This window comes from Hippocampus zosterae, chromosome 7 (assembly GCF_025434085.1).
Source record: "Hippocampus zosterae strain Florida chromosome 7, ASM2543408v3, whole genome shotgun sequence".
Lineage (NCBI taxonomy): Eukaryota > Metazoa > Chordata > Actinopteri > Syngnathiformes > Syngnathidae > Hippocampus > Hippocampus zosterae.
The window spans coordinates 1,609,997-1,630,269 of NC_067457.1; the positions used below are offsets into that span (position 1 = coordinate 1,609,997).

General features: G+C 46.2%; 1 protein-coding gene and 1 long non-coding RNA gene across 4 annotated transcripts in view; both read left to right on the forward strand.

The window, feature by feature from the left end:
* Positions 1–3,730: 3,730 nt before the first annotated feature.
* ormdl3 (ORMDL sphingolipid biosynthesis regulator 3) lies at positions 3,731–6,172 on the forward strand. 3 transcript variants are annotated; one of them, XM_052069554.1, is made up of 4 exons: positions 3,731–3,854; positions 4,604–4,798; positions 5,060–5,211; positions 5,500–6,172. In XM_052069554.1, the coding sequence occupies exons 2-4, from the start codon at positions 4,625–4,627 to the stop codon at positions 5,633–5,635; spliced, it is 462 nt and encodes a 153-aa protein (XP_051925514.1). In that variant the 5' UTR covers positions 3,731–3,854; positions 4,604–4,624; the 3' UTR covers positions 5,636–6,172. The 3 variants fall into 3 exon arrangements, with proteins under 3 accessions (XP_051925514.1, XP_051925513.1, XP_051925512.1); XM_052069553.1 differs by having other exon boundaries at positions 3,757–4,015; XM_052069552.1 differs by having other exon boundaries at positions 3,758–3,989.
* Positions 6,173–11,698: 5,526 nt separating this feature from the next.
* The window catches only part of LOC127603369 (uncharacterized), a 28,561-nt gene continuing 19,986 nt past the window's right edge, over positions 11,699–20,273 (forward strand). The window contains exons 1-2 of the long non-coding RNA XR_007963047.1: positions 11,699–12,353; positions 13,763–13,831. This is a non-coding gene — a long non-coding RNA (uncharacterized LOC127603369). The remainder of the gene's footprint in view (positions 12,354–13,762; positions 13,832–20,273) is intronic.

Genomic DNA, 20,273 nt, shown 5'->3' on the forward strand with positions numbered 1-20,273 from the left:
CTCTGGTTCCAGTGCTGCTTTTTGGGGGGGGGGGGATTCCGTAAGTGGTGCGTGTGTGAGCGATCTGGGTGCCTAGCCAGTGAGCAGAGCGTGGAGGTCAGCAGTAAGGACCCCCCCCCCCCCCCCTCCCCAGCCCCCCTCTGAGCCTCTTCTCACACACTCACAGTTGTCTTTTATGTGGCAACAAAGAGGAAGAAGAACCACCGGAACTGCCACTGGAGGCCGAGCGGGTTTTGTGGAGGTGGTGGCAGGGTCCCATCCTGCACGTCCATGCGTCACGCCAGCAGCCCCGCCGGTCTGTTTTCCATCACCGGCGTCGCCGCGTTATTTACAACAGCGTCAGCAATGTGCCGAGCTCAGCGTTGGGATATTTTTTGGACGACGAGCTCGTCGCGAGAGGGAATGTGACACAGGCGTTTGATTGACGAGCGCGCGGCCCGGGCGACGCGGCCTGCGGTCGGACGCCCGACAACACTGGAAGCGTGTTTCCCCGCTTCGGGCCAACGTGGCTGGAAGCGGCCCCGGCGGTTAAGGTCAACCACGTCGCAGCCAAACGATGACTTTCACTCGCACACACACTGCAAGCCCACACCTCAGTGTGCATCTGAGGGATCTGCCACGAGGGGGGGTGGGGGGGGTGTCAATGAGGTCCCCTCCTGGGCTGGTTTCTACGGTGACCTGAGAAAGGCCGTAAGAAGGTCCGACCCTTTCTCAGGCCTAATCAGCGTATTAGCACAAAGGAGGACATGTGTTGACCCCCCCCCCCCCCCAGCTCCTTCCCTTCACCCCACCACTCCCTCCAACAGCATGGCTGGACACAGGCAGCCAATAAAACCCGGATTAGGAGGCTATCAACACATACTGAGCTGTAGCCACAAACTTTGTGAACATACGCCCCCCCCCCCCCCCCCGTTGCCATCTTTCTGCTTTATTATTGCGCTTTTTTTGGAGACCCCTTTGCTTCCTTTCAGCTCCTCGCACAATAGACGCCGAGAAATTATTCATTTTGTCGGCAAACTATGAATCGGGATTGGAAACGTCTTTATTGGCCGAGAATGTTAAAACACACAAAGAATTTGTCACTGGTGGCAATAAAATAATACAGCTGGGCCTGTATTTATCCTCTGCAAAGAGCGTCTAATATGGCTTACTGGGGTGGGGGTGGGGGTGTTAAATGGAAGGTGTTAATACTATGTGTTTAATGGCAATGGAAAAAGAAACATCCCTCAATGGAGTACCTAATGAAGTGTCCAGCAACACGGTCACTCAGTTAATCTGAATAATGTCCTTTTTCTTTGGGGGAGGGGGGGGCGGTTATTGGGCTTTTGTTTTGTTCCTCTGTGACATGTCCTGGAAGTGTTTGGGTGGGGGATCATATCTATGCCTTTTGTCCGGATTCCCTTTTAAGAGGGGGGACAAAGAGGGGACAAGAACTCTTAGTCCAAAAGAAACCCTTTTCATGAGCGCAGCAAACACTCCAGCGGGTGTGTGTGTGTGTGTGTGTGTGTGTGTGTGTGTGTGTGTGTGTCCCAAAGGGATGGTGGGCCACTCTTGAGCCGGACACTGAGGCGTCCTAATTAAAGGCCACTTAAGCCCCACAAAGTGCGGCGGTGTGGGTTGTTATCATTGATGGGGGGGGGGGGGGGGTGGTGGGTGGGCAGGGGCGGAGCTAGAGGGCACTCGTAAACGAGGAGTACCCAGGACAGAGGGACAGAAGGGGGCTACATGCCACAGACTTTGTTCACACAAGATGAACAGTCAACAGCCCCCCCCCCACCCCCCACCCCCAGCACCACCAATAAGTATCACCTACACAGGAGCAGGGACCACAATGCTGGCAGCTCACCACTCAGTCCCCTCCTCTTGCTCTCAATCACTGCTGGGACAATAAGGGGGAACCCCCTGATGCCCCCCACCCCCCTGCACAATCCTGCAGCCTCCCCCAAGCCCCTGAAACAGACACTTCTTTTATTGAAATTCTTTTCTGTTCTAATCCTCTGCTTCCTCCAGACCCAATAATGGACTCTCTGCATCATCAGCCTTTTCCAGCCCAGGCCGTTGTCACATCACAACCCGGCCCGGGTCACAAGTCCACCCCCTCGACCACCCCCCAGATCCTGATGAGAGGAGGAGCCGCACACTGTTGGCCTTTTTCAGGTCAGTAACATTTGATATATCATAACTTTTGGGGGAGGGCAGATGGGAACATATTTTGGTTAATTTCATTTCATTGGTTTTTCATTTTCTTAAATGAAGTAAATGAAACGTTTTTTTTCTGAAAAAGATATTTTTATGGATTTTCTGAAGCAAATATTGTTGTTGTTTTGAATTTACAGCGGCCACTTTATTGTTAGAATGAGTTTTTAATTTAGTTCGCAGTACTCATCCGTTCGAATATGTTCAAGTTAAATTTCGTAAACGTGCTGAGGGATTGAAACACGAAAAAAAAAATAGTCACACGAAACGCATACCGAGTACTTCATCGCTCCAAAACCCCCAACAGCATTTGTGTGTTTGTGTCAATTGCACTGTTAGAAGTGCATTGGTGAAAGTGTGCTTAGGCTGACATCTGCTGGTTAAATAGTCAGAACAACATTCAACCAATAAAAACTATATATATATATAATATATAATTTAAAAGGTATTCTGAAGAACATTTCAGAGTTTGAAATTGTGAGAAAACATCTCTCTATCTATCCATCCGTCCCTGTGTGTGTGTGTGTTGCCTGAGGAGGCTTTGGTGAATCATTGTAATGTAAAAAAAAACACAACCACAATAAAAAACATTGTCCTAACTTGAGGTGTTGAATGTTTCACCGCCACACACGCACAAACAGAGCTCAGATGCACGACGTCCAACGCCACCGCAGTGCCCGAGGCTCCGACCTGTTTGCCTGTGCAGGTGTCTCATGACATCGCATGCCAGCAGAACACAGTGGACCTTTGGCCTCGGGCTCTTGAATTAGTACGAGGGGCGGAACTTGTCTGGAATATGACACTGTTGATGTTTGATGTTGGAAGCAGACTATCATCCGTCACTCATCTTTTTTTGGGGGGGGGGGTGTTTGCCAAATGGCCTCCCTTTGTGTGCTCAGATCAAGCGTGAGCCTGCCATGAACACGTTTGTTTTGAAACTTAATACAATATAATGTATATAAAAAATGGACTGGTTGACAGTCAACGTCAAGGCATATATGGATAGACTAATGGAACAGGACAGCAGCCAATCACAGGGTACCGGGAGTACCCGAAAACCCCACAGAGGAAAGGAAGAGCCCAGACCGGGACCCTTAGATTGTAGTAATGCCCATATTTATCCCATATGCATTAGTTTTTTTGTAAGTCAAGTCAGCTTTTATTGTCAAATATGCTCAATGTGTAACATACAGCACAGATGAAATTACATTCCTCTCTCAACCACAGTGCAAACGTAGTGCATTGAACACACACAGATAAAATGTACATAAAATTACATAAGACATAAATATATGAATATGTTAAATAAAATAAATAAAACGAACAGAAATGTAAGTGGAATTGTGCACTTTGTATTGTGAAGTTCTGTTCCTTCACCTGAATTAATTGATGGGCAAATCAGCCACATCCAATGTGGCGTTCACACCGCCTTAGATCAACTCGCTATGAGGGGCCTTTGCAGATTTCTGCGCATTGGTTCGTGTGTTGACCACGTGACCCAAGCTAACCAATTATAGACGAGACCGAATGGATAGGCGGAACCTTCGAGGCTGAACTTTTTTTTTTTGCACGCGGGGGCGAGGAGAGATGACGTCAAGCCGCTAAACGGCGCCGTGTTGTCAGCTGCTGGGAAAAGACGACCGAAAAGAAGTGCTCGTGTGTGTATTCTCGGTTGATTCGTTTGCCTTTTTAAAGCCTTCGCTATGGCCGCCGCCAAGATGCGAGCGGTTGTTCCGTAAGCGAGAGCCTCGCTGAGACCGACGTGGGATAACGGGCCCCTAGAACCTACTCAGGTCGCTTTCGGAGCCATTTTTGTCTGGTTTGTGATAAGCCGTGTAGCCATTTTTAGCTAGCAGGTGACAAGTGAAGACGCTCTGTTGTTTACTTCTGTTTTTCTATCCGGGTCATGGGTCGCCTGTTTAACTTGCGTATCTTTACCTCAGCCACCTTAATGCTTGATTTAGATGCTAAATAAATGCGTGATTGGCTCGTGTGACTAATTACTACTTTGGTTTTGGGAACACGCCCACCGCAGTAGTCATAAAAGTCAGACCTACAAAGGAAGGTATATAAATAATCCACGCACACACTATTTCTCTTATGTATTTTTAGCATTTGTAGTCCTACAATCTAGACAGGGCTGCGGATAACTGGTGAGCCTGTCTACCTTGCAATTGTGATTTGGAATTGTTTTTTTTTTCCTATTTACCCTTGCTTCTTTGTGTTTTCTCCTCAAATACTCCAGCAATTTAAAAACATTTAGCTTCATTGAAGATTAGTTTCAGTACCGTTTCCGTGTGAGACCTCAGGGAGTACCAAATCAGCTGGCTCCAGCTCAGCCATGACCCAAATGAGGACAAGCTACTTCATAAATGGATGACTGAAAATTGCCATTTCACTCTTTTAGCTGGCAGCTGGTGACACCGCCATGAACGTGGGTACGGCACACAGCGAGGTGAACCCCAACACGCGCGTGATGAACAGCCGCGGCATGTGGCTGTCGTACATCCTGGGCATCGGCCTGCTGCACGTCATCCTCCTCAGCATCCCCTTTGCCAGCGTGCCCGTGGTGTGGACCCTCACCAACCTCATCCACAACCTGGTAGGCGCACATTGTCATTCATCCGTTGGCTTTCTTCATAACTGAGCACCCGCACTGACCGACACTGCTTGCACCAACAGCATGGCTTTCACTCGTAATGTCCAAGTTTACATAAGCAGTTGTTGCGAACTCGGCACCTTTCTTTTTCCTCCCCCCCGAGCGCTTTTGGCAAGGCACCTTTATTTGTACAGCACATTTCATACACAAGGTGCTTCATTTGAAATGTCTTGAAATGTGGATTTTTGTGGAAAAAAAATGCAGTGCATGTACCTGCTCCTGCACACCGTCAAAGGGACGCCTTTTGAGACTCCTGACCAGGGCAAGGCTCGCCTCCTGACGCACTGGGAGCAGATGGACTACGGCGTGCAGTTCACCGCCTCACGCAAGTTCCTCACCATCACGCCTATCGTCCTGTAAGAAAAAAAGAAACGCGATTCAATCTTTACATTTTCTTTAATTATGTTATCGCTGTCCGTCTTGTACTGCCCCCATGTGGCCACGTTGAAAACCAGTGGCTTTTGCTGCACTTTCCCCAAAATGCCGTGTTTCGGCAAGTGGAACAAGACAATTTGGGGCTTGACCTCCCCTTTCATTTTCTTCCATTACATAATTACTATATCTTCTGTTTTAAGAGTGCTATTTTTGGAGGGCAACACCACGGTCACTCGATCATTGATTGGTCTTGGCTATGTGTTGCGCAGGTACATCCTCACCAGCTTTTACACCAAATACGACCCCGTGCACTTCGTGGTCAACACGGTATCGCTGCTCACCGTACTCATTCCCAAGCTGCCACAGCTGCACGGCGTCCGCCTCTTCGGGATCAATAAGTACTGACCAGGGAAATGGGATGATTGGGGGGCGGATGGGGGGGGGGGGTCCTGCAATCTTTTTCGTCCCCAAAAATGGAGGTCCCCATGCCATTTTTACATGGGGACCCTGAAATGCCGTCGCCCCAGAAGACGCGCCTGCACAGAGGACAAAGCATGGAAATGTTTTTGGACTTTCAGACTGTAAAGCGTTCGGACGGGATTAGATGCTAGTTAGCATGTTAGTATACGTTTCTCATACGTTTTCTCAGACGAGTGCGAGAAGTGGGGAGCCTCTCCACCCGCTAGTGCCAGAAGAGGAGCTTCCTAGCATGCATCGGTGTGTGTGGTCCGCAGCCACGGCCGCTCTGGTCGCATCTCATGTTGATAATTCATATTTATTATAATAATTCTTATTGTTCTTGTCTGTTTTGGCGTACCCGCTGTCGCCATTAAAAGGGCTGAAATGGAAGATTTGTTTGATTTTTAGGGAAGTTGTTAGCTCGTGGTCACGTGATCTTGTGTATAAAACATACAGATAGATATACAGTATTTTTCAAACTCACTCTTGTCAAGTGTGGTATTTGTCATCCATTTTCTGGAGTGCTTCTCCTCATGAGAGACACGGACGATTTGGGCAAGAGATGGAATACGCCCACACAGGCCGCCAGCCAATCACAGGTAAAATTTGTCTTGTTGAAACATATTTGTCCTCGTTTCATTGTATGCGGAGAAGCTTCCTGGTTCGTTTTAATGTATGGCTTCTCATTTAGGGATTAAAAGTGGAGCACACCCTGGACTGGTCGCCATCCAAATTTGTCCCCCAGCCCCGTCTTGAGGTATTTATTCTCTGTTGCATACTGTTCATGCTCACATGAGAGCAGCTGCTATGCCAAGATAGCAAAATGACATCCTGGGATATCAAATTTTCTCCATGTAGCACAGCACTCTGCAAAACCTCCTTTGTCTGATCATATCATGTAATCTATATAAGAGTAAAATATGAGGAAAACGTTTGTATCAGAAGAATATAAATTCGTCCAAGAGAGGGCAGCAAAGATTAGCCAGTGACCTTCATGTTTACCTTCAGGCAAATGACCCGTTAGCGAGAGAGACAGAACGTTCTTGCACTTTCCTAGGCGGGTCGAAACGAAGAACGATAAAAGAAAACTTGTCCTTGATCCTCTACCTGTACAATATAGTAAGGTTAAATCCTGTGGCAATTTTTTTTCTTTCCAAGTGAAAAGAACGGTTTAGAAGAGATAACGTTCCTGGTGAGTGTTTTTCTGTTGAATATGTCCGATTAGCATTTCTAGCATTCAATTATAACATAAAAAAAACAGTCAGGAATGAAGTTGGTGAAAATGGAGATTGATGTTCTGTTGATATAAGATATAACTGTGCCGTTATAAAAGAAAGAAAAAGGGATAGATCATTGTGCCGACACGTGTGCTCCATAGGGTATGTATTAGCATTGAGCTAAGCTAACGTGCTCACGGCGAATAGCGCTGTGGCCTTCGTTCGAGCCAATTTTTGAAAATCGTTATTTTCCATAGCCGATTATTGCCACGTTTAGTGAATGCCTTGCACATTTTGTGCAGGCTGTTTTTTTTTGGACTCATAGACCATCAAAAGGTTGGACTACTAGTCTGGAGATCGGATGCTACGTGGGACGCTGGTGAAGGGCATCTTGGACTTCAAAGCCACCCGTCCCCTGGAGGGTGGTAGGATAGTTGAAAGGATTTCCCCTTTGTTTTGTTAAATCTGAGATCTCAGTCATTTTTTTATGATAGGATAGTAGCTGCACCTAGGGTGGCTACACAAACATTAATATCGAACCTTTGTAGTCATTCATTTTCCATTGATAACAAACCGAGCGGGAGGCAACAAATCAATTGTTCCTTTTGTTTCGCCTTCAAGATACGGTTTGTAATCGATCAAGGCAAACTAAATACCGAAGCCACTTTTATATCGACTCTTTATGGCACTGCATCGTGCATTGTCCCACATGGAGACCTCTCTCATCATGAATTGAGATTATGCTATATGAGGCAGCGTACGTCGATAGCACGTGAACATTGTCTATGTATTTATATCCGTACGTAGCGCATTCTGTGCATACTGTGCATGTTTTGGCCTCTACCCGGCCTCCATTCTTCATGGCTCATGTCTTCATTGGAATTATTCATCAGTGATGACATGTCAGTGATGTAAGTGAATGTGCACGCCTCATAAATAATTGAGCGCTGAGATTTCCCAGGACACCGAACACACCATTGACCACGAAATCGCCCTCTACGACTCTCTCTCCATTATTTCCGCCAACAGACCTCGGTTAAGCGTAGCTTCTCCTTGATTTTTGAAGCCTTTCTCACAAGCGAGATTTTGCCACTTCAGCGTACTGCATCGCTAGGCCTCCGCATCTCAGCCGACCTCTGATGAAGGTCGCGCGTCCTCTTTGGCCGGGGTTCACTTCCGCCCCGCTGCAGGGAATCAACATGCCGACCGCTCCCGATTCCTCCCAAAGGGATCGATGCGAGAAGCTGGAGCGTCAGCAGCCCGCTGGGCCTCGCCTCAGCACTTTGCCCGAGGGCGAGGAGTCGCTCCAATGAGCCGCTTATCGATCAGCGCGAGAGGAAGCTCTTTTGTCTGGTTGCCCGTGATTGCGCCGTCAAGCAGACGGATAACTTTTTCTGTTGTTTCTTTGTCGCGTTCACTCAAACTGCCCCCCCCCCCGCCAAAAAAAAAAAAATGGATCCGCTTTTATTCTCTTCCAAATGCGCTTTCACTTTGCCAGGAAACTTGGCACGATGAGGGAAGGGAATTAATTCTGTGTGAGCGAGGGAGTGTGCGTTTTCATTTTCTGCAATAAAAAATAATTATAAAATATATAATTATTGAAAGACTGAAAGGATGGGACCCCGAGAAAAGTCTCTTACTCGGTGAACTGGTCTTTTTAAGCTGTTAATCAGTCAGCTGAGTTAAAGGGGGGCATCGTGTGCACCATAATAAACACGGACCAGAGGAAGCGAAGGAGAGCATTGTCACGCAGTCAATGTCTCACGATAAGCCTCGCAAGTTAACACGGGAGTGCCCAAAAGTTGCGCTCCGAGAGAAGCATGTTGAGGAACATGCTTCTAAAAATAGCTGGAGCTTTTCATCAGATTTTGCATGGAGGCTCAAGAAAAGAGGCAAGAGTCCCTTTGATGGGGTTTGCATTTTTTAACACCCGCCGCAGCATGCAGAAACCACGCCAGGGCTTTTAGTATTCAGCTGTATAAATTTGCTTTCATGTCATGGAGGCAGCGGCAAAGTATTGAGTCGCAGCTACCGATCCGAATTGTCCATGCGTGCTTCCGTATCGCTCGGGAACTTAAGAAGGTAACCGTATCTTTCTAAACCGATGTTCAAACATTTTACGCTCGGTTTAAATCCAGAAAGGAAAAAAAAAAGATTGAATTAAAACGTACTGCACATTAAAAATTAAAATGTTACCTAAATTGGATAATTAACAATGTCAGCACCATATCGGGAGAATTTTTTGTGCAGAGTAAAATTGAATTTTGACTTGAGGCTGTTGACATTCTCAACGTGAAACCATCTAGATCAGGGGTGTCCAAACTTTTTGCCAGGGGGGCCAGATTTTATGTGGTAAAATGTCGGGGGGCCAAAGAACAACAATATTGTTCAACAAATTTTAGTAAGCCAGTCTGTTTCACATTTCCATTTTTATTTTAATGTCAACAATCTTAAGAATTTCTTTTGGTTCATTTGAAACAGGTATATCACTTGCAACTGCTTATTCGCTTGACTTTTTCTTAAACAGAAGTCTCCTGAGTGCAAATTGATTGATTTGAAACATAAAATGTATCACCATGACTTTTCAATAGTCACAAAACCTTTGACTCGAACAACAGGTAAATGAACAAGCAATACACATATCCATAACTGCAAGGATCATTTGAAATATGACATATCAGTCAATATAAACACGGAGTGATGTCTTGTTAACTCGTGAGTGATGCCCTCTAGTGTCTAAATGCTATTACTCATTTAGTGAATGCTATTACTCATTTAGCCACTAGAGGGAAGCAGTACTCTATGAAACATCACTCATCAGTCTACGAGACCTCAGTCAATGCAACACGTGTTCCATTGCGCCCAAACTGCGGGCCAGACGGCACTGATTTTATGACAGGGGCCGAGGGCCGGATGAAATTCGACCGCGGGCCGGATTTGGCCCGCGGGCCGGACTTTGGACACGCCTGATCTAGATCATTGGCGCGTCACTCGGCAATCTCAAATCTTCTAATCTGTTGCCCTTTAACAGAAGTGTCATCTTTTGGGGGGCGGGGGGGGTTCTTGCGCTTGGAGTGGAGATTGGGTGAAGTTACTTATGGCTCACTTGGGAGGCATTGATAAAGCTTCCTGCGGGCATCCTTCCTGATATCTCTTATAGCTTTTATTACTCTTCGCCTTTAAAGTAATATTCAGGAAACACCAACTGTGAGGCCATTTTTTTTTAAATAGCCACACTCTGCTGTAACTTTGCTTACTTTTTGAGGGAGATAAATTAATGAGATCCTGTTTCTACTTTAGTGACGAATGTGACACATAATCTTATTGTATTGTTGTGGACATAAAATGGCGGATATTAACTTGTTGTCTGTTTACTATTAGAGCTCCTGAAGCTAACCTATGGTGACGTGATTTCGGACACTGTGGGCTCGTGAGATGATTTTTCGAGGCTGAACTTGCCAAAATGCTGCTTTCGTTATCGCCGGGGTCGTTGGACAACCGTCAAATAGATGTATTGCAATTATTTATACGTGCGATATCACTACAGGCAAATAAACATGACCCCAACATCTCATCACAAGCTTCACGTCCAGCTGCGCGAGAGCACTGCTGTCTCTTAAATGCCTGCAATGAAGTGAATGCTTGCAAGTCAATGATTTCCGATGATTGTTTGTACACGAACACCTGTCATTGTGGTGTTCACTCAGGCTCGTCTGCTTATTGATTAGCATTCAGTTCAGTAGCCGCTAACAAGGTTGTTCTCACAGTCGGGGAGGGAAAATGATGAGCCCTCGTTTCTCATGGCGACCCGATCCACCATCACTCTGTGAGACATTTGAACTCGTTCAAACAAACTTCCAAAACTCATTTGATCAAATCAATTGCAGGCAAAAAACTGCACAGAATGTACTGTGTACTATGTACATGCCTTTAAGAGGTGGGGGCCCTGTTGTGGCGCGTTTGAGATGTCTGAGTGTGAGAGGTAGCTGAGAGCAGCTTTTAGATGGGTGTGCTCTTTGCATTTTTGTGTATTATTGATCTCCCAATGTTGACTAAATTGTTGAAAAGGTCATCGGAAACGGTGGCTCTCCTTTCCCACATGCAAGGGCATTGCAGTAGGGATCCTGTTTAAAAAAAAAAAAAAAAAAACAGGCTCTCTGAAGGAGAGCTTCAGAAGATGTCCACATTCAAAGGCCTTTGGGAACTCCACTGGGCATCGTTCAGCCTTTAATTTGGCTGGGCTACAAAAAGAAAAATGACTCCCGAAGCAGAAGGCGTTTTTATGCAAAACGTTCCCTAGGTGTTGAATTAAAAATGTCCATCTGCTGACTAAAACCCACACTCGCTTTTTCACATATTTAATCTCAATGCCTGGACAGGTGTGTTTTTTGATCGATTGATTGATTGGACATATTTATGCATTTCAAGACAATAAAAATAGGAAGAACAAAAGAAAAATCATCAATAGATGTTTAACGCTTTTACATATTCAAAGAGGGTCGAAAGAAATACATAAACTCGTGCCATCCTACCCCATGTTTATAATGACGCCCTAAAAATTAAAGACGTGTTCCCATATCATCTGTATTGTCGACATTTCACAGCAATATTAAAAGAGGCTTAAACGGTCATTAAATTGTCAAAGATTACAAGCCATCATGGGTACTTTCTTTAATTGTGTCACATGTTACTATAAATGAGTCAAATCAGAAACGGATTTAACAAAGTTTCTCAGAAGTCATTTGGTTCCTCTATCATTTGTATTATAATTTTTTTTTTAGATCTCCATCTGTCACAGGAGAATCTGAAGTCAAGCGAGTACAAATTGGAAAACAACATAATTCATTGTTATATTAATTCAAATATAATGTGTCATATATATATATTTGTATTATTTTTAATGAATATCGCAATTTGTTTTATTTTATGTGGTTGTTTTGGTTCCAGTTTCTAAAATAATAATGTACCACTACGGCAAATGCTCTCCCTCGAAGTGCTTGTACTACATATCCCACAATGCACCTGCGCGAGCGCTCTCATTAGTGTCAGCTGTGCTCCACCCCTTTCTTAAGTTTACCGTTACGACCGCCATTGTTGTTTTTATATTTCTTTGCGATTATCTGGTTCCAAAGCAGTCGAGTCAAATGAAGGTAAATTTGAGTGAACCTCATTGAACAAAACGTTGGTGTTTATATAGTAGTTAGCTCACGAGTTCGATGTGAAGCGTTACAAATTGCTATGTATGCTAGTTAATTGCTGTGCTACGTGGATAAAATGGCAACTTTGTCCCCTGTGTAAAATGTCTTTTTTTTAAGCCAAGAGAGATGTTTTTTTTTTTTGTTTGTTTTGATGAAAGTAACTTATATTAGGAATTTTTTTTTTCAATCAGGTTTCATTGACCAGCCAGTGGGTCCAGCCTGAAAACTGACATCCATGGTGTCCATAAAGTACGTATATTTTGTAAATGTTTTTACGAAATTACATTGTATTCAAATGTCACATTTCACATCCGATAGCTATCTGTCCAAAGGTCAATACACGGCTGCATTCAAGTAGGCTTGATGCCGTAACTCCACATTGCCATCAGTTGTGTCCAGACTTTCAACACACCCTTTAATGCTGTCTGAATTCATACTATTTACATCACTGATTATTAAATATCACAGCAGTATGGGGGGGTCTCGTGGTTAACATGTCTACCCAACAGTTCTGAGATTTTGCGTTTGAATCTCAGCTCCCTGTGTGGCCCGCTTGCTTGGCGTGGGTTGTCTCCAGGTACGCCAGCCTTCCTCCCACCTCCATTCTTGGGGGAAAAAAAAACAAACAAACCCCAAAACAACACTTATTTTGAATAATGTCATGATTTGATTTTTCTGTCAGCAAAGAGAATAAAGAACGACTAAAACCGAGAATCAGAATTTATTTTAAGCACCACATCACCCAGCCTGAGTTTGAAGTATTAAGAAGCTTAATTTTGACTAGTTAGATGGCAACCTGATAATGTGTGCCTGAAGAAAGGTGTTTCTAGAGGGGAAAAGAAATACCCAATCTTCACCCACCCCCTCCCACACACACAAAAATTCTGAACGTAATTCCTTTACATTCATGTACTAATCACAAGCATCCCTCATGTTGGCTCCTGCAGAACCCTCTGGAATAAAGACGATGAATGCCAGCGTGGCTTGTCTTTCCAACCAATCACGTCGAGTTTGCGCACCGGCAAAGGCTCGTTACAACATGCTGCCTGCTTGCAAAGTGAATTCCGTTTGAAGGAGCTTTCATGTGGTTCGTGCTGGCGATGAAAGTAGAGGGAAGGCGCTGTCATACTTGAGCGACGTGCGCGAGGAATGAAGTGTTTCGCTCAAGCTCGTTAGTCCAGATGTTTTTGGCTTCATTTGAACAGGAGAGGCTTCAGTACAGCATAGATGGCTTAAATTCTTACAAATGTTCAAATTTGTGCGCTACGTATGAATTTTAATACGTTTCCCCCCCCCCCCCCCTTGAGACAAAAATGTAGTTGTCTAATAGTACAGTATCTATTTTAAAGTGATGACTGCGCTCGCCATAAATGAACTTGAGCGGTGAAGCTAGCTTGAGCAAGTTGTTGATGTTAGCTGCTAGCAGGCCTTTGGAGCGCCAGGCAGCGATATTCCCACCTGCCGATGCCACTTGATGAATAATAAATGAGCCCAGCAGGAATGTTAGCTCAATGAAGGAACACTTAACCCCTTGGTGTCATGTAAGCCGTCAGAGGAGGAGATCAATCCTTGTCGGGTTAATGGAGGCCATGTAAACATTGTTACTGATGGACCCTCACTCACTCACTCACTCACTGACTTGTTTGCTCCCTTCACAGCCCACGCCGGGATGATCACCCCAACTGAGACCAACACCAGACTGCTGGATAAGACATCAATGCATTCAGGTTCAATCTCGCAATTACATTCTCGGTAAAATGTCCCCTTGAAGCTTCCCAGAGAGAATAATTCGACAGGGAGAGTCTTTTCGACCTTATCAAAACCTCTATAATTGCCAACGCAAGGTCATGTATCCATTTTAGCCATTTATTTATTTATCGCCTACCATTGCTGGCTAAAATGTTTTGCAGCGCAGCCACAAGCGGTTGAGGATTGCCGCGTAGCATAACGAGCGCACTTCGTTTACGACTGCGCAAGTCGACGTCTGCTGTCAACGCTTGTCACGGCCCCGTCGTGTCGTTTGTGTGTCGTTTCTTTTTAGATCATCTGTCAAGTCAAGTCAACAGTACTTCTCGAGCACTTTCAAACAGCTATCGCTGCATACAAAGTGCTGTACATGTACACATGTACATCTGTGCTGTCTATTTCTTCACTTATTCGTAGAAGTGAAGCTTTTCAGTTCTCTCCAAAGACTGTCATTTCACTTTGTTTGCGGGATTCCTCGGAACAACCTCCATCTTGTGTTTTCGAGCGCGTATGGTTCCTCCCAATATTTTCGTAAGCGGCGGGATTAGTGAAGTGTCATTAAAACATCCAGAGGCCGCCTCGTTGCGCGGAGTAATGCATCACTGTACTCATTAGTCGCTCGATGTAACTGATGAAAAACAAGCCGCTTGCCTCGCCTTAATGAGCGTGCGGATTTAAATTAGGTGCAAATCCGGCGCTCGCCCACGTAGCATTTGTCTCAATAACATGGAGTCACGGGTACAGTGCGCAGTCAACTCCGCTCACTTCACAACGCATAGCAGGGGGGCCCGTTGTTGTCATAAAGAAAAAGAAATTCCTATTGTTAACTTTGTTGACATGCCGATAAGATATATTTTGTTTGATTTAGCCCCGCTTCCTGGTTGGCCAGTCAGGGTGCGTGTTTGATTGGGCTACCTTCCGTTTACGCCGTAGACCAACAGAGTCCAATGCCTCGAGCTATAAATATTCATACATGCCTATACAACTCTGGTATTGGACCTCGATTGAGTGCGCAAGCTCCGAATGAAGTGGCCTGCGAGTGTGTTGATTCGCTGGAGCAACCAAATACGGGTTGAGAGCCAGCTGCCCTCCATCTGAATGTCGTCATGAGCGTACAAGTCGGCAGCAAAGATGATAATTCCACGAGAATATTTTCCGGGATTATTTGCTTATGTCTTCATTGCTCTGAGCAACAATGGACTGTGACAGCCGCTAATCCGCACGGCTTCATCGGCCCTGATTTTTCCGTCGCTCTCTGAGGTTTATCGTGTTTACGCACGCCGATTCGAAGCGAAGCGAAGCGCCTGCCAAAATCCCACAATTCAACGAGCCGTCTGGGCTCTTGTTGACACGCCAAGAAATCATTTACTGATATTTTTCTCTCCCCCCCCGCAAGAAGATTGCCGCCTAGCTCTGCGTTTCTTTGGCAAAGTGTTTGTGTTGGATACAAAGGCCGTTTGTCTTGTTTCCAGTCCCCCCCCCCGCCCATTAAGGGGGGGCCCTTAATGGGCACGTAGTTGCGCATCTCCCTATCCCAGCCAGCCGTCATCCATGGAAAAGAATATCTTGTGATCAAAACCTTGGGCAATATGGGCAATGTTTATAGAGAATGTTTTTACAAACTGCATCATCTTTTCACGTGACCGTGACAAATAACCTTAAATACGTTTGCATTTCGCTCCCTGCTAATTGATGCGACAAACCGAGAGTCGCCTCCCAAAAATTGAAAATAAATTGTCCTCGATTGATTGATAACATTGATTAACCGCCCTAAGTATACCTCATCAAATCCCAAATAAGAAGCATCGGTCTCCTCGGCTGCTATCCACGAGTTACTTTTAGTCTAGTTACTTTTAGTTTAGTTACTTTTGTGCATCCTCATGTCCTTATATGGGCACCTGCACTCAACATCAACATTCACGGGTAGCAGCAATCGCACACCCTTCTTAAATTTTGACCTCCTTGCTCTCTCGCATGACTCCCGGCACGCTCGATTTTTAAGAGTTGCTGACTGAAATGACATGAAATATTCATGTGGATCAGCACGTGACTTCCCGTCACTGCCGGCCCCTTCGCACCTTTGACCCCCCCTCACGCCTCTCTTATGTATCCGCAAAAGTACTTTAACTACGCGCGTGAATAATAAATGAGCCGGGGAGGTCATGTGGTCGCCGCAGAGCCCTCTCTGCTTCCTCCCGACTCGACGGGACGTCCACTTCAACTCGCCGCGCAGCGAGAGCCTCCGATGAACAAGACGCTGCCGGACAAATTATACGCACCTGGTAACTTGCTGCAAAAAAATAAGAAATAAAGAAAAAAAAACCTTATCCTTATTGAGAAAAGTCTCCTGGTATGTGCAACTTGGCCACCAGGGGCGCTAAATAGCACCATGAAGATGGCCTTTATGTAGAAATTGTCCAATTGTGCGAGTGGACGACCGCTGGTAGAAAAAAAAATGACACTGACATTATTCAAAACAAGCTCTTGTATGAGTTCTTTCCTCTTCTGTGATTTTACTTTTCGCTTTAAAAAAAAGAACAACCCTTTTTGTGTTCACGCCACAGCACCATTTGGTGTCATCTTCGAAACGAAGCGAGTCGAGGCCCTTCTGCTGTCCACAAATAGTGCTTCGCCGCCATAGCTTTGGCAATTATGGGCCTTTCCAACCTCCTTTTTCGGCAATTATTTGCGGTGTTTCACTCTAATTGCACCGTTTTTGTGTTTTCTTTTCCTTCAATTTGACACCATTTCCACTTGACCATCTCAAGTGCGCTCGCGTGCGATGACGGCGTCTCCAGAGACGGGCGGCTGCTGACAAATAATTCATGGCCCCTACTGGAGGTCAGTGCAGAGGCCGGCGCTGAAGCCATTTTTTTGCATATTTTTCGACACAATGTCAACTTGAACATGGCGGCTCGCGGTCGTTTCGACCGCTCGCTGAAAAGTTCAAAGTTTGCTTCAACAAAGTGAAAATGTTCACCTTCTGGAGTGCCCGTTATCGATAATCGATGCTTCAGGTTCTACTCGATCGTACAGTAACGAGGTTACGGTTTGATTTCTGTGATACGACGCTTCGAAGACTGCGGCAAACTCGCCTCCCCCCCCCCGCCGCATTTTATTATGATTTGTTTTCTTATTTTTAAAACAAACTCAAGAGCTGCCGGAAGCCCAGTTGGCACCCCGGCGCGTTGTGTAGGCGGATGCAAACACGCCACACGCGCATGTGTTGCTCGCGTGTTGCTTTTCCATTGTTGGCGGCTAAGCTTTGTGAATTTATGCAGAGAAATCATCGGGATGCTTGTGAGAAGTGACACTCGACGGGTGGCGGGTGTCTTCGGAGCAGAGTGTCAATCAAACTCCATTCATGTGAAATGAATTGCTTCTCTCTCTTCATTTTGGAAGAAAATGTCTCTTGTTCTCGGATTTTACAACCCACAAAAACGACATCCTTGTATCTTGTCACTACTCCCTCGAAATAAAGTGAAAGCGCCAACATGGACGGCGTCCGTCTTTGCCGTTGGTGAAGTCCTCGTTCTAGTTTTTGACTGCGCTTCTCCTCGCATTGAACCCCGTCGCCGTGGTTACGGAAACTACCGGGCGCACATGTATTTCAGGCGCAGCGGAAGCCCATTTTCAGGATGCGCGCGCCGTTGTGGCGATGCGACGGGCCGGGACGCACCTTGTGCCTTTTGTTTGCATCTGAGCACAAAGCAAGAGGCGGCATGCCGTGTCGGTCACAGCAACTCCACGCGAGGCGCGCTTTCTTCCTGCCGCGCTGACCGCTCCCCCGCTGCGTTCCGATCCAAACTGTCCGCGCCCGAGGTACCGCCGACACGGGAGCGTGCTCGCTCAAGCATCTTGTTCACTCAAGACGAATGTGGCGGCTCTTAAGACATTACGCGGCTAGATGGCGACGGGCCAAATTGGAGGCCGCCATTATTCGCCTCACATTACCCCCCCCGCTCATATTGTAAATGGACGAAAAGGCGAGTCTACTACGACGCCGCGGTGATTCACGTCGCTCCCGAGCTGTTGATAATGTGTTGCAGTTAACCGCAGACTTCAGACTCGGAGTATCCATCAGCAGAGATTTGCGGCCCTCATCACACCCCCCCCGCCGCCGTTTCCAAAGCAAGGCCAATCAGTGTGCGGGGCCGCCGAGCGGTGCCTGTAATAAGATTTGAGACGTCAAAGTGTCTCTCCTTTTGACGAGGCGAAATGGATCTGATGGAAATGAGCCCCACATGCAAATGTCCTGCTGGGATGATGAGCACAAAAGGGGACGCCCAGCGTGACGGGAAAAATGAGCCCTTCCGAATCGGTCTCATCATCTACGCCGATGCTCATCTCATCCAAAGCCGGCCGTCGTCGGGCCCTTTCTTTAAATCCTCACCGAGGCCTTTATTGGGTCTTAAGCCCGAATCACTGAGATTTCTTCAAATTGAAGCTCGGCCAGATTCAACTTTTGCTCACGCTTTTAACACGGCGCAAACGCCCGCTCTCATCCGGTCCGAAAATGACATCCTTTGTTCATCTCTCTAAACAACGTATCGTGACAGGCGGACCAATTTCAACATTCTCCGCGAGATGGCAGAGGTTCTAATTCACCTCCGTATCCAACTCCCGCTGTTGAGACGACGGAATAATAGCTTTGAATAAATGGGACCAGATTTCTCGTGGATATTTATGAGTCTATAAAAATTAGCTGGTCTCTATTTCAGTTTGTGTGTGTGTGTGTGTGTGTTGTTTTGTTTGCTTGTTTTCCCATCTTTGGTTTGTGGTGTGCGGCGCTTTTTTGTTGCATCTCTGCCATCGCCGGATACCGCTTCCACCTTTTGACTCGTTAGCTCCAAGTCAAGCTAATCAAGGCGAGATTGAGAAACGGCACCGGCGAGCCACAAATAGGAGGGATCCATTATTCAGGACCCGGCCTCTCCACTATCAGCCATTTGTCAGATTAGCTCTCACTTGTTTGCATTTGGACAAAAGCCCCGAGCATGCTATAAAAACAAACAAACTCGCAGCTAATTGGAACCATGAACATCGGGCCTGCGCACTCTGCGGCTGTTGTGTTCATATTCACAAAAGTTGTGGAGAGAGGATGCGCGGCAGCTGCGGTCGTCGGATGCAGAGCTCAGATTTCCGATGTTGGAAAAAAAAAAAAAAAGGACGGCACAATCGCAGGAGCATTAAGGACACGAGTGGCAATATCACCAAATACTTTTTAAAAGCCGTTCTCCCAAAATTCTTTTTATTTCTGTCATGCCGCAAGGTAACGTTAGCAGCGTAACTCATAATGGAAGCGACAATAAAGGAGCCTCGGCCATCTAAAATGGGATTTGAACGAACGAGTGACTTTAAATGGCTGCCGATTGCTCGTCGGTAATCGACAAAATGGAGGGGCAGAACACTGCAAATGGAAGCGCAAGCTCCCGCATGCATTATTCAAAGTGGCGAGTTTGTGAAACACGGCCTGTATGGAAGTGCTCTGAAGACGGAACGGCAACGCATACATCCCACATTAGGGACGCAAAGCGCTTCACCTCCTTTATACGGCACATTTCATTGTGCTTCGCAGAGGCGCGGGGCTGCTTTTAAATTATGCACGCCTTCCACAAACGATCTATTTTTTTTTTTTTAAAGCCGGCTACAGGGAAAAAAATCGCTAACGATAGCGTGGACTTCCGCCAAGCGCTCGCCTATGTCATGAGTGAACATCTGCGATTTTTTTGAACAAATTCTGTCGTCTGAAGGGAGCGCAAGAAAGCTTCACCCGATTCCACAATTTGCAACAAGTGTCAAGTCAAATTTGTAAATTGCACAGCAGTGTGTGTGTGTGTGTGTGTACTTTTATTATTCAGTTCACTATTTATTTTCATTGATGATCAGCGCGTGGCTTATTACAAAGCAAACCCAACCCATCGTTTAAAAAAAAAAATCCAGGTAATACAAGGAACAAAAGTGAAATAATGAACCGATAATTAGCACGCACATGCAAGTTTTGCGACAAATTTGAGCCCGCCCACTTCAAATGGTTCTGCCGACAGCTGCGCCACAAACGACCTGCCGGCGGACCTCAACCCCCCGCGTCCATATTTCTCCGCAGCCAAGCAAGATTTACATAGCGCGATTATTATCCATCTGCCCGTCCCGCCAACTCAACCAACCATCCTCCAGGCCAGATGTCCTCTTTCCACACAAGCATTCCCCCCCCCCCCCCCCCCCCGCGGCCCAGTCGGCCTCCAGGGACACACTAGCGGCGTACGGCAAGATCCAAAAGGAGGAAAGACGCACCTTGTCCTCCATGTCCTCCATCTTGTGCTTCCAAGATGGAGGACATTTTAGTATTTTTCAGTGCTGCCCGTGTTGGATCACACACCTGCTGGGTTCCCCATCAGCGTGAGCAACGAGGCTTCTTTTTTT